This window comes from Geotrypetes seraphini, chromosome 12 (genome assembly GCF_902459505.1).
Source record: "Geotrypetes seraphini chromosome 12, aGeoSer1.1, whole genome shotgun sequence".
NCBI classification, from domain to species: Eukaryota; Metazoa; Chordata; class Amphibia; order Gymnophiona; family Dermophiidae; genus Geotrypetes; species Geotrypetes seraphini.
This window is the reverse complement of record NC_047095.1, coordinates 107,714,579-107,728,956: the sequence shown is the minus strand read 5'-3', so window position 1 is coordinate 107,728,956 and position 14,378 is coordinate 107,714,579. Positions and strand designations below refer to the sequence as shown.

General features: G+C 41.1%; 1 protein-coding gene across 1 annotated transcript in view; it reads right to left on the bottom strand.

The window, feature by feature from the left end:
• Window positions 1-947: 947 nt before the first annotated feature.
• The window catches only part of LOC117346263 (vomeronasal type-2 receptor 26-like), a 36,737-nt gene continuing 23,306 nt past the window's right edge, over window positions 948-14,378 (bottom strand). The window contains exons 4-6 of the mRNA XM_033915664.1: window positions 6,610-6,837; window positions 5,431-5,557; window positions 948-1,843 (exon numbers count right to left, since the gene is read on the bottom strand). Coding sequence (XP_033771555.1) covers window positions 948-1,843; window positions 5,431-5,557; window positions 6,610-6,837 — 1,251 coding nt within the window. The remainder of the gene's footprint in view (window positions 1,844-5,430; window positions 5,558-6,609; window positions 6,838-14,378) is intronic.

The window sequence follows — 14,378 nt, the reverse complement described above, 5'->3', positions numbered from 1 at the left end:
AAAACTATTAGGGCACCTACCACTGCTTAATTTACAAGGCCATTTATAAATTATTGCCCTATTTTAAGAGGTTGTAACTGGGTAAATTATGGGAAGAGAATGGGTATAGTCTATGCTCTACAGTTAGTGGAGTAGCAAGTGGGCAGGGGGCAACCCTCCCCCTGCCCTCTTATCAACCCCACCCCATCTTCTCTTTCCCTGTCCCCTCCTGTTCTATGTGCATGAACCCCCTTCCCTTCCCCAATACTTCTTTAATATTCCAGGTGTGAGCAGCAACCCAAACTTGCTGCTTACACCAGGGTCAGCTCTTCCTCTGACATCACTTCCTAGGTGTGGGTCCAGGAAGTGACATCATATGAAGAGCCGACAATAGGTACGAGCAGCAAGTTGGGGATGCAGCTTGTGCCTGAAATGTTAAAGAAGTACGAGGAAAGAGAATTGGTCCATGCATGGAGTAGTGGGAAGAGACCGAGAAGGAGAGGTGGATGGGTACCAGTGTCCTCACCAAGATGGCAGCTGAAGTAGACTGCCCACCTGCTCCCCTTACTACACCACTGCCTGCAGTTAGCTAACTTAATGTACACTGTTTCTTAGGGCAATCAGCATGGGGACAATTACCCCTTAATTTCATCAACTTGGGAAGAATAGATACGCAATATGGTCTTTCTCTGCCATCAGTTTCTCTGGTTCTGTGTTTATGTTTCAAAATTTTATAGGTCGATTGGACAGATAAAATGGCAAATTGTTCAGATTTTCAAACCTTTCCTTTAATTCATATAAAGTAATCATTTAATCATATATTCTGTACATGTTGAAATGTATTTCTATTTTGTATGCAATCAAATATAACAGTAAAACAAAACTCAAATTCTTCTCTTTATTATAGGATTTATTGTTCTCCCTTTTAAAGAAAATGTTACTACTATCATTTTTAGGCCTTTAAGTCATTATGTTTTTGTTAGATACTTCTTGCTGTTCCTTTCAGGCCTCAGCAGAATAATATAGCATTTAGGGAATAAGATACAACCCAACAGTCCAGCGCTGGAGGCCAGAATAGCAAATATCTCCACTGCTACCATGTACTTGCCTTTGGTGCTCAAGTATGTTGGGATGAAGGAGATCCAGACGCTGCAGAAGACCAGCATGCTGAAGGTGATGTACTTGGCCTCATTGAAACTGTCAGGTAGATTTCGGGCTAGGAAAGCTATGATGAAGCTGACACCAGCCAGAAATCCCAGGTAACCCAGAACACAGTAAAATGCAATTACTGACCCTTCATTACATTCAATTAGTATTGTTCCTGTTTCTGATTTCATATTAAGATATGCAAATGGGGGAGCAGAGAACAACCAGGAAAGACACAAAATTGTTTCAATAAAGGAACTAGAAAGAACGATAGAGTTAGAGACCCTGGATCCCATCCATTTCCGGAACTTGCTTCCAGGTTTGGTGGCATGAAAGGCCATGACCACAGTGATCGTTTTTGCTAGTATGGAGGACAGAGTGATGGAGAAAGTAATCCCAAAGGTAGTCTGTCTGAGAATGCAGGTGACATCCTCAGGGTGCCCAATGAATAACAATGAACAGAGGAAGCAGAGCATGAGGGAGATGAGGAAAATGTAACTGAGGTCTCGGTTGTTGGCTCTCACTATAGGAGTGTCTCGGTAATAAATAAAGATTCCCAGTATGACAGCAGTGACTAGAAAGAAGAAAAGGCCAATTGAAGTCAAAGCTATCCCTAGAGGCTCTTCATAAGACAGGAATGTTTTCACTTTTGGGATACAGGCATCTCTCTTCTTATTTGGCCATTGGTCTTCTGGGCATGTTGTACAGGTATCCGTATCTGAGAAGGAAGATTATTGTCTGATTATCTCACCAATACCATGGGATCTGTTTACTAAAGTACACTGATATATCACAAGCCTTGTAACTGTCACCACTCAACCAAGATAGAGCATTCTAATTTTCCTGCTACCAGAATAGGTAGAGTTTACGCATGGTATTTTCAAACTTTAACACTCAGGCCTGAAAATAAAGTGACTGCATTTAAGAACAGCAAATACTTGCCACAGCCAACTGTTAAAGTACATTCACTTTTTCCTCAGTCAGAATCCTATCCCTTTTCATTCCACTGATGAGGTTCCCAACCCTTTTCTCAAATACTGATGAAATTCCAGACCACCTTCCCTGATGAGATCTTAGACCATCTTCTCATTCATCCTGGTCCCCAAGTACTTACTAGAGTGTCTCTGATGGTTCAGTGATAAGTCAGCAATGATCACCAGATTCTTCTGCCCCATTGAAGGCCATGATTCAAAATGCTGTCTGTGACCACAGCTGTAGTCTCAGAGTACTAACACTAGGAGACAATATACCGCTATTTGGCAACTTGACTCCTAGAGGTATTACTGCAAGAATAAGGCTATATTCAGAATCACTATTTTGAATCTGTGCTGGCAAAAATGCAGGATCCTTTGGGGGATCATTTCTTCTGAATACTAACCCATGATGGACACCTTAAAATTCAGTTGATGTACACCTTCAAATGTAGGACAATTTGGTAACAGGGCACATGGTAGGAGCCTAGTCAATAAGGGAAATTTAAAAATGTATCTCTGATCTTTAATGTCTTTAAAGAAAAAGAGCCTGAGCACCTGAAGAATTGGATCTTTCTCATACCCTCTCCAAAGAAATCACATGATGTGACACCCACCAACAAGCCTTTTCCAATGTAGCCTTGAATCACTGGAACAAAAGATGCTGAAACTGATCATATGACCACTGAAGGGGTGAAGGCACAACCCCTCATGATCATTCACCCCCTTACCCCTCAAATATATGAAAGAAAAAGTACATAATTGCCTGTATGGTATTTCCAGATGTTATGACCTATCCTTGTAGAGTAGAAAGTAGGTTCCTGGTTAGTAGCCTAGTGGTCAGTGTAGTAGACTATGGAGAGGGGGACCCATGCCCATATAGCACTTTAACTAATAATCCTGAGCCATCATCATAGTGGGTGGTCCAGTTGACTGTAAATAGGGAACATGGATTATTTTTTTCTCATTTTGCCAATAACCTGTGGAATAATCAATCACACTTCCTGGGGATTGGATTCCCTCCATAATTGCACACAAATGACTGGATAAACAAAAATGGCTACGTGCAAAACTACACAACAGTGAAAAAAACCAGGAAATGAGTATATAAACCAACAAGTGGGTAACTCTGTGGGGAGGGGAAAGCCTTCAGAAAACCAAACATAGACTAAATCTTAATTCTAGTGGGTATGTCCTGAAAACCCTTTAAATGGCTGAGACAGAGCAGCCATGTATTCACATAAACTGTGGAGGAACCTTGGAAAGATGTTGTAGAAAATTTGGAATCTGCACTTATACCAGCCCTGATGAAGCCCATCTTATATGGTGAAAGGGGCCCCTTTGGCTATACTTTAAGCTAAGTGCATTTTCTATATGGACATTCAAATAAATTGAGGTTTGAGACCAGTACCTGGAAGATTGAGCTTTACTCGGGGAAGTATTATTAATTATGTCTTCAAATCATGCTTTTAACAGTATAACTGCCCTCCTGTATGCTTGTGAAGCACCCAGGTTGTGTCTTGAAGTCATGCTTTTATGAACCTAACTTGCTTCCTCTGTGTTTGTGAACCTTGTGTTTTGTATGAAGAGCTCAACCTCATGGTTTTATCAACTAAACTTCCCTCCTGTGTTTTCCCTCATTTTGTGTTATGAAATCTTTCTCAGTGCTCCAATAGACTTTTAAGTCTTAGTCTGGTGCTCCAGTAGTCATGTGTATTCCAAGCCTCATTCTAGTATTCCAATAGCCTTTCTCAGTATACTGCAAGCCTCATTCTGGTGCTGCTCCAAATGTCTTATCAAACCCGTAAAGACCCCCTAATAAACTTTCCCAAACTTGACACCTATCTAAATCATTTTCTGGGCCCCTAAAATATATCTTCTCCCCATTTCATTAAAAACCTTAGATCCTTTTCAGTATAAAATTTCCAACACATATACAATTATTGCTCTCTTTATAGTGTGGACGGACATAATAATAAAAAAAATGTCTAAGTCCATTTTTTGTATAAATCAATAGATGCTGATGTTGGTAGCAGGAATATGTCCATTCTCAAAAAAAACGTCCAAAATGAGGGTTTTTTTGAGAGTGGCCTACCTCCACGTTCAATAATCTGCTCACTCAGACTGCCACCACATCTATCCCTACAACACATTCCCAACCCCCCAAAAATCACCCAAGTCCCAAATGCCCAAACCCAGACCTTTTTGGTGAAGGAGGGGCAGGATTCTGTAACCGGCGTCTGTCAAAAAACAACACCCGTTACAGAATCCTGTAACTGTCTCCCCACCGCAATGATCGCGGCAGGAGAGATGCCTAGTCTCTCCTGCCATGATCGTGATCCCTTCTGAACTGGCATGAACCGGCAGGAGTGATTACAAACCCTCCTGCTGGCACTCCCCACCCACAGAACCCCGAATCAGCAGGAGGGATCCCAAACCCTCCTGCCAAAGATGCACCCCTGAACCCCCCCCCCCCCACAAAACTGGCAAGAGGGACCCCAAACCCTCCTACCTAAGATATACTCCTGAACCCCTCACTCCCCTTGAATACTGGCAGGAGGAACCCCAAGCCATCCTGCTAAGATGCACCCCTACTCCTGTGAAACCCCTTATACTCTTGATCCCCCCACAAATACCCCCCAGTACCATGGCCTCCCACAACCTCAGACCCACCTACCACTAACCTGTAAGTTGGCATGCCGGCCGAGTCCCCTGTCCAGCCGGCCAGCAGGCCTGCCATCCTCGGAATGGTGGGCCTGCCCCTTCCCATTACAATCTCATTAAACATTTGTTTATACTTGCAGTATGACTAAGTCTAGGTGGGCCCACCTCCTGCCCTTTCCAATCATCCAAAAATGCCTATTTTCTCTCTAGGCATTCAGAGGCAGGATGAAGCCCTAAGCTGGATTTAGATACATATAAAACCAGCTTTGATTATTGGTACTTGGATAATCTGTCTTTTTGATCATCCAAGTACCAATTTAGGCCACTTTTTGAATGTTTTTGGTTTATTGTGAGCCAAATAGGATTTTGATTTAAAAAATAGTTTTTGATATTTCAAAGATTTGACCCAAGTTAAAGATAAAAATTTTCACAAAAAGCAGAAAAAAAATAATATAATAAAATGGGTTTTCTGGGCTAATGAACGACAACTAAACCAATATAACTACACTTCAGACTTTGTCTTCGGTTTGGTTTTCTGAAGTCCTTTCCCCCCACAGTTACCCATTTCTTGGTTTATATACTCTTTTGCTGGCTTTTGTTTTTGTTTTTTTCCACCACAATGAATAACCCATATCTATGTTCACCCCTTATATTCCATGATATCACCCACCAGTTTGGTTGGAGAATTCTCCCTCTGCACACGGAATGCAGTCATAGCAGCAGACGGGCTCTCCTTCCCTGGGTAATTTCCTGTAGCCAGGATGGCATCTTGGGCTGCATCTGGGCTGTGGTGGTGTCTGAAGATTATGAAAACAAGTTATGTAACTTTATTTGACCCTGGATGGTTGTTTCTAAAATGCAGTGCTCCTTTTCCGATTACCATTTTCTTTGAATACCGCATACTTTATTTTCAGTCTGGCTAAGATAGGCCAAACTTAAACTTATAATCTTATAGCAAACCTGTTCCTTGAGGGCATTTCCTATGACATCACTTCCTAGGCACAGGATGCAGAAGTGACAGCAGAAGGAGAGCTGATGCTAGCATGAACAGCAGGTTTTATGCTCACACTAGTGAAGAGCAAGAGGTACAGTGGTATAAGTGAATGTGAGAGTGTAGCAGGAGAAAAGATGGAAGGATTGGGGGGCAGAGAAGAGGAGTGATGCCAGTGACCCCACCAGGATGGTACCTTACTATGCTACTGTGTATAAAGATTGCAACTGGATCTTAAGAGACTTCTAAATGACTGCACTTGTGAATAAGTATTGAGCTTCACCATATTTTGAGTTCATAAAAAATCTTGCTCAATATCTGTATCTGTAAAGGACCAGGTTCAACCTTCATTCACACTACTACAATGTGATATACGTATATAAAGATATTTTAAAAAATACATTCAGTTACATAGGGATGAGATATGGTTTGATCAAACTGGCTGAAAAAAAAAATCCTCATGCAACAGCTAATTATCACTGTCTAGTTTTGTTTTAGAGTAGAAGTTTAAGGGACATATTTGCACTATGGCAGAATAGATAGTAAACTTGAACTTTCAGTTCTATCCTACCCTACCATGTTTTTGGCCAGTAACATAGAAACATAGAATATGACAGAAGAAAAGGGCCTACAGCCCAACAAGTCTGCCCACCCAAATAATCCTTCCCTCTATGTTCCTTTGTGCATTCTGACCTCTAAGTAGGTCAGAATGCACAAAGCATACACAATTTACTGTTGGGGCCAAATCTGTAACAGCCAATGACTGACAGTCATCCTTTTGACCTTTCTATAACAAGATTCTTGATACCTATGTGGATCAACACTTCTCATTATGTCCTAATATCGCTTAAATCTGACCTGAATAAATGAACTCTCCCACACAATTGCCTTCTCATCAATGGTGAAATCCTGCCCTGGAGGAGCGAGAGGGTTATAACTTCCAACAATTTCATATTTCCATGTCTTATCAGGCAGGAAGAACAAGTTCACAATATCGTATCCAATGGCAAGATCTCCATTTTCATCCATATACATCTCTTCCCCCAATCCATTCTTAAAGTGAAGGTTCCTCAAATAATGATGAAGCTATAGAGTGAGGTGTAAATTTTCATTAGTGCCAGTTACAAAACAATTTCTTTTCTTTATAATTATAAAGAACAAAGGAGAACAAAATCCAAAACCATTTCTGTAGGTCCAATAAGGCCTTTTCCTCTCTATTTATAGGAATGGCATATATTTGATATATCAAAGATTAAATAAACTTGGAAACTTGGATTGGAAAGATAGCTAACTTTCTAGAATCCAAAGGATCGCAGGACCCAAGGCAACATGATTTTACCAAAGAAAAATTCTGGCAAATTAATCTGATTGATTTCTTTGACAGGGTGTCCAAAGAAATGGATAAAGAACATATGCCAGATGTAATCTACTTGGATTTCAACAAAGCTGAAATCAAGTTTCAAGTTTCAAGTTTATTAAAATTTTTGATTAATCGCTTAATCTTGCTTCAAAGCGATGTACATACATAAAAGAAAATATTTAAATTACAATTTTAAAATAAAATTACAATTTTAAAATTAAAAATAAAACATTAATTAATATATAACCATTAAAATAAAAAGAACTATATACGAACTAACAAACATGAGTAAAGAGGAAAAGGGGAAATGAACTACAATTTATAATAGAAAAGAAGGTCGGGAAAAACATAAGGATGGGAGTTCAAAAGAATTGTTGAAAAACAGCATTATTGAATTCTGGGGAAAAACTTGTTAATCAAAAGCATCTTTAAAAAGGAATGTTTTTAAGTTAATCTTGAATTTATCGATATCATACCTGAGATGGTTGAATTTAAGAACAAAAGCGGTGAACCTCTATCTAACTGAGTTAGATAGAGGTTAGTGATAATTAGAATTCACTCAGAAAGACATGGGAGAAGCCCCTGCTTGCCCTAGATAGTCAGATGGAATGTTGCTTCTCCTTGGATTTTGGTCAAGTACTTGGGACCTGGATTGTCCACCTGGAGAATGGGCTACTGGGCTTGATGGACCATTGGTCTGACCCAGTAAGGCTATTCTTATGTTCTTAGAGGAAAGGAAGGAGGGTAGTGGAATGCCACAGGGATCAGCACTGGGGCCCTTTCTGTTCAATATATTTGTGAGAGATATTGCTGAAGGGTTAGTAGGAAACATTTGTCTTTTTGTGGTTGACAAGAAGATAGCCAATAGAGTGGATACCTCAGAAGGAGCAGAAGCTATGAGAAGAGATCTCTGAAAATGAACAGTCTGCCCAGCCATATCATCTACTATCCCTTTTCTGTGAAGAAGAATTTCCTCAAGTTATTCCTGAGTCTGACACCGTTCACCTTTATCTTATGCTCCCTCATTCTAGTTACAAGAAAGTTTCAAGTTTCAAGTTTCAATGTTATTAAAAGATTGTTTAGACCGCTTAATCAAATATCTAAGCGATTTACAATGTAGAATTACATAAAAACATATAACTTTATAAAAACAAATAAAACAAGGGGAACTGGAAGACAATCTGATTATTAAAAGTACAAGATGTACGGACTAACTGCCAACAATAGGGGAGTGGGAGAGAACTACAATTTTTATAGAAAAGATTCAACATAAAGGGAAAGTACGATAGGCTAGGGTAAAAGATTAACAATTTACTTTATATTTTAAGTTTTTGAAATTTTTAAAAAATTTTAAACTTTAAAAATTTTAAATTATCAAAATATTATATTATAAAAGTTTAACAAGATAGAATATTAAAGTATTAAAATATAGAGTATTAAAATATGCCCTTAAAAGGACAGTAGTTATCCAAAGGCATCTTGGAACAAGAATGTTTTCAGTTTTGCTTTAAATTGTTTTAAGTCTGGTTCACTACGCAAATAGTTAGGCATCAAATTCCAAAGAGAGGGGGCTGTGACAGCAAAGTTATTGGAGTGCAATGTAGAACGTAGAGATTTTGATGTATTATAAGGAATTAAAAGTCTGTTAATAAAATCAGGTTGATTGTTTTAGTCGTGAATGCTAAAAGTAGAATTTTATAACTGATTCTGTGTTTAACTGGTAACCAATGTGCGTTATACAGAAGAGGTGAAATGTGATCGTATTTTTTTGCACCACAAATGATCTTAATAGCTGTGTTTTGCACAATCTGAAGCCATCTGATTTCCTTTTTTGTGATGCCCTTATATAGGGCATTGCAGTAGTCTATGCAGGAGATTACTAAAGAATGGATCAGCGTGTTTATAAAGGCCGGTTCAAGCAACTTAGCAAAAGAGTATCATTCTAAGCCAGTAAAAGCAGTTTTGAACAACTGTGGTAATATGAGAATTATAAGAAAATTTACTATCGAAGGTTAACTCCTAATAATTTTAATGTTGGGACAATTTTGATAGGGAGTAAATAAAACTTCAGGGGAGCCTGGATTGATGTTTCTTCTTTAAATTGAAAAATCATAAGTTTTGATTTGTTTTTATTAAGTGACAGTTTATTCAAATCTAACCAAGTTTTGATTTTTCCTAATTTATCGTTGATGGAGGCTACTTCTTCTATATTATTGAGATCGATGCGATGAATTAGTTGCACGTCGTCTGCATAAGCATACGAGGTGAAGCCGATGGATTGGCCAACCATCATAAGTGGCGATAAGAAAATGTTAAAAAGCAATGGTGATAGAATGGATCCCTTTGGTATTCCATGTTTAGAAGAGAAGGATTCAGAAGATGTGCCATTAAAGATGACTTTTGAAGATCTGTCTGTAAAGTAAGAAAGAAACCAGTCCATGACCTGGTCAGATATGCCAATTTCTTGGAGTAGACTATGATCAATGGTATCGAAAGCGGAAGAAAGATCTAAGGAAATGAGCAGCAGAGGTTGATGATGGTCGAGGTGGTATAGTATTTTAGTGATAAGACCTAACAGGGAAAGTTCTGTAGAATGACACTGACGGAAACCTGTTAGATTGGAATGGAGTACATTAGTTTTTTCGATGAAGTTGGAAATTTTTTTGAAAACTATTTTTTCGGTGAGTTTTGCCATGAAAGGTATATTTGCTATGGGACGATAGTTGGACAAAACGTGGGTGCTAATGCTTTGATCCTTGATGATTTGATAGTTAATTGATTGTTTCCAAATCTTAGGTAGGGATCCAGCAGATAAACTTGATGTGATCATGTCTTTAATGTAGGGACCAAAGATGGAAAAAAATAATTTTAAAATGGAGGGGGGAATAACCTCTGTGCTAGTCCCTTTTAGATTAAGTGAATTGATACATCTTTGTATTTCCTCCAAACTTGGGAGGGTGAAATGAGAGCATTTTGAATAGGACATATTATTTGAGGTATGAGAACTTGGATCCTGTGCATTAATGCCATGTCTCTATCCTATCTCCTGCTCACACTTTTCTCCCAATTTATAAATATAATGATATTTAAGTTTATGTCCTTATGCTTTATGGTGAAAACCACTAACTGTTTTGGTAGCTGCTCTATGGACTAACTCCATTTTGTCAATATCTTTTTGAAAGCGTGATCTCTGGATATAGTACTCTAAATGAGTTCTCACCAGAGACTTATACTACCCCCCTCTTTTACAAAGATGCACTAAGGAGTCCTTTTATCAAGCTACAGTAGGGGTTTGACGCACGTAATACTGCGCGTTAAACCACCTGCCGCGCTAGCCTCTAATGCCTGCATTGATAAGACGTTAGTTTTTAGCCGGTTGCAGGGGTTAGCGCATGATGAAATGTCCGACGTCCTAACCCTGCTAGCGCGGCTTGATAAAAGGACCCCTAAGTGTTTTAGTGCATGTTGAATCAACGCGTGCACTAAGGGCCTGATTCTCTAAAAGTGCGTCCCGATTTTAGGCAGCTGTAGGCGTCCTACAGCTGTCTAATCAGCCAATCGGGATGCACGTTTTTTAAAAAAAAATGCTCCCCAGGCAGGCCTGAAGGTGCCTCCGTGAGCCTAGGGAGACCCGCAAGATGCCTAAGCTCGTCTAAGGGCCTTAGGCGGGCCTTAGGCTGAACCTAGGCGGCCCTACGCGTCTCCCTAGTAGAGGAGAAGCTTAAAATGTAGGCCAGCAAAATGCTGGTCTACATTGTAAGTAGACGCGGCCGCTATACTTATCGTGGCAAGGGATCTCTCTGCTGCTATAAGTATAGCGGGCCGCGGCCTGTCCGATCACCGGGAGGAGGGTGCCCAATCCCTCCTGCCCGAAGAAGCACCCTCCTGACACTACCGACCGCCCCCCCGCGACACTACCGACCACCCCTCCCGACATTACCGATCTCCCCCCCGACAATATTGATCGCTGGCAGGAGGGTGCCCAATCCCTCCTTCCCGAAGACGCACCCCCCCGGCGCTAACAACCCCCACTCCACCAAACCTGTTCTTACGGTGAGATGGGTCTTGCACGTCGAGCCGGCAGGCACGCCTATCGAAATGAGGCGGGCCCGCCCCTTCCCGACCCATCCTGCCGGAGCCTAAGGACTGATTGGCCCAGGCTCTAGAAGCCTGGACCAATCAGGCCTTAGGCATTGCGGATCCGCCCATCCCCACTTAATCTGTATTGCTTCATTTCTTTCCGCAGGTAATGTAGTGTTCTAGTCTATGTTCTTTTCTCCAGATTCCTTCTGCTCTCCATACTTCTTTCTTCTTGGTCTATAGCTGTTCTGTGAACCATGGTTATTTTGCTGTTTCAATTTTATGGTTTATATTGGTGCTATTCTTTCTAGAACTGTATTTACTAGATTTTGCCATGCTGTAATACTTTCATCTATATCTACATCCATTGGCTATAGTTCTTCAGTAATTTCTGTCCAAATTCCTCTGTAGGAATTTTACCACATTTTTCAGTGTATTTTTTTTTCTTTTATTGTCTATATTGCATGTTCCAGGTATTTATAGGTAAAAGTTCAGGACATGGGCAGCAGAACACTTTTTTCTTTGGGTGGACCGCAAGCTCTGCCCCAGACTCTTCCCAATCTCTGCCCCCACCACCATCCTCATAATTTTTTCATTTCATTTTTCATATATACACACAATATAATCTTAGTAACAATACATAATGGTAAACCACAAAATTAAACTATGCAAAGAACACTGAATGTTTCTCAACATTCATTCTTACCAGAATACCTGGCCTTGGTCACACATGCAGAACACAGATATTAATTCATATTAATTCATAATGGTAACCATAAAATTAAAAAAACACACTATACGCAGAGAAAATGTTAAATTATCATTTATATTTAGGGGGTTTCAAAGATGTCAAGGCAGATGACTTTAAAAAATGGAATGTCACCTCAGTAACTATAGAAAAATAGACAAATATAGTGCAAAATATAGACAGCAGATATAAATTCTCTAAACTGACACATTTTGATCACTAAATTGAAAATAAAATCATTTTTCCTACTTTTGCTGTCTGGTGATTTCATGAGTCTCTGGTTGCATTTCCTTCTGACTGTGCATCCTTTCTTTCTTTCTGCACTCAAGCCCAATTGTTCCTTTCTATTCCCTCCCTCCTTAGAGCCCTCAGTGCCTCCTTCCTGTGTCCTAAGTGCCCTCAGTGCCTCCTTCCTATGTCCTTAGTACCTCCTTCCCATGTCCTTAGTGCCACCACTGCCTCCTTCCTATATCCTTAGTGCCTTCAGTGCCTCCTTCCTATGTCCTTAGTGCCCCTCCTATGTCCTTAGTGCCCTCAGTGCCCCTTCCCATATCCTTAGTGCCCCCAGTGCCTCCTTCCTATGTCCATAGTGCCCCATCCCTACCTTCCTGACTACCTTCCATGCCAAAGCCTGCCTACCTTCCTCCTTCTTCCCTACCATGCCAATTCAAACCCCCCGGGTCCATCGCAGCCACTGCTTCTTGCCACCCAGAAGCCTTCTTCCTGACATCAATTCTGACATCTGAGAGGAAGTTCCGGGCCAGCCATTGCCTAGAATTTCTTCTCCGATGTCAGAATTGATGTCAGGAAGAAGGCTTCTGGGCATCAAGAAGCAGTGGATGTGGCGGAATGGGGGGGTTGAATCAACATGGCAGGGAGGGAGGTAGGCTTTAGTGTGGCAGGGAGGCAGGGCCGGATTTTCCTATAGACTAACTAGGCTTCAGCCTAGGGCCTCAAGATCAAGAGGGGCCTACATTCAAATTGTTAGCAAAATTAAAATTACACTATTCTAAAAACAGTGAACACTAAAACACTGAACCGAAAATAAGGAGAAATTCTACGCTTCAGGATCGGATCAGGCTCCGGCAGCAACGGGGCGCCGACTCGGCTTCTCCCTTTCTTTTTCTCGTCCTGGGAGGAGGATCAGGAGGGAAAGACGTCAGTCCGGAAACAGCTGGGCAAAGCCTAGCCCCGCGGGGAGAGAAGCAAAACGTGGATCCAACAGGACAGGGCGGCCCAGACTGGCATCGGGGAGGTGGGCGGGGTGGGGTGTTTCAGTGGAAGGGGGATGGGAGGCAGGCAGGCTGGCATCTGAGAGGGGGTGGGGGGGTTAATGGAAGGCAGGAAGGCAGGATGGCATGGGGGGGTGTTCAATGGAAGGGGGATGGGAGGCAGGTAGGCATCGGAGGGGGGTTGATGTAAGGAATGATGCACTGGGGGCACTATAGACATAGGAAGGGGCAATATTGTGTGTTATGTTTGATTAGTTATTGTTACAAGGACTATATATGGTGCTGAGAATAAATGTTCAAATAAGTGTTCTCGACTTTTTTTTATTTATTATCCGTGTCACATTTTTTATAAAGGTTAGTACCAATAACAACATGTTTCATTTAACATATTGATGATTTTATTATCTATCATGTAATTTACAAACTTAAAAATGAGAGGTGAAAGGGCCTCATAAGTGGAATAGCCTAGGGCCTCTTTTCATCTAAATCCGGCCCTGCAGGGTGGTGAAGAGATTGCTGGTCCGTTGTCCCTGTGCACAGCTTCAGGATGCTGTCCCTGAAAATTGGACATTTCGGCATCTCGAAATGGGGGGTCAGGACAGTGGGATGATCGGTCCAATAACGGGATGGTCCCATTGAAAATGGTCACCTTGCCTATACACCATCTCATCCCTCTCCCATTGTCAGACATCTATGTGTTATCTTTTACCCCTCATATGGTTTGTCATCTATCTCCTCTCTTTCCTATAGCCTGGAATCTCTCTCCTCTCACATGGTCTGGCATCTCTCTCTCCTTCCCTCCCTCTTCCCAAGGTCTAACATCTCTCTCCTCTCCTTTCTGCCATCTGGCATCTCTCTCTCCCCTCCTTCTCTTCCATTCTGTGATCTGGTATCTCTGTCACTTTCGTTCCCATTACAGTGTTCTTTGGGCCATCTCTCCTCCCTCCCAGAGTAACATTTCTCCATCCCTCCTCCCCACCACTTTCATGTCCAACAATTTTCACTCTATCTTCCTTTCCCCATATACATCATCTCTCTTTCTCTCTCACGCCACAAACCTATATCCAACAATTCTTAATTCCTTTTCCCTCCCCCACTGGCAGAATTTTTTTCTAGTTGCTCCATTATGCTTTAGAAGGTGCATACTTTTGGATCATATTATACATCCGGATATAGGTTTAGGTTACCTATGACTATTAAATTTGGG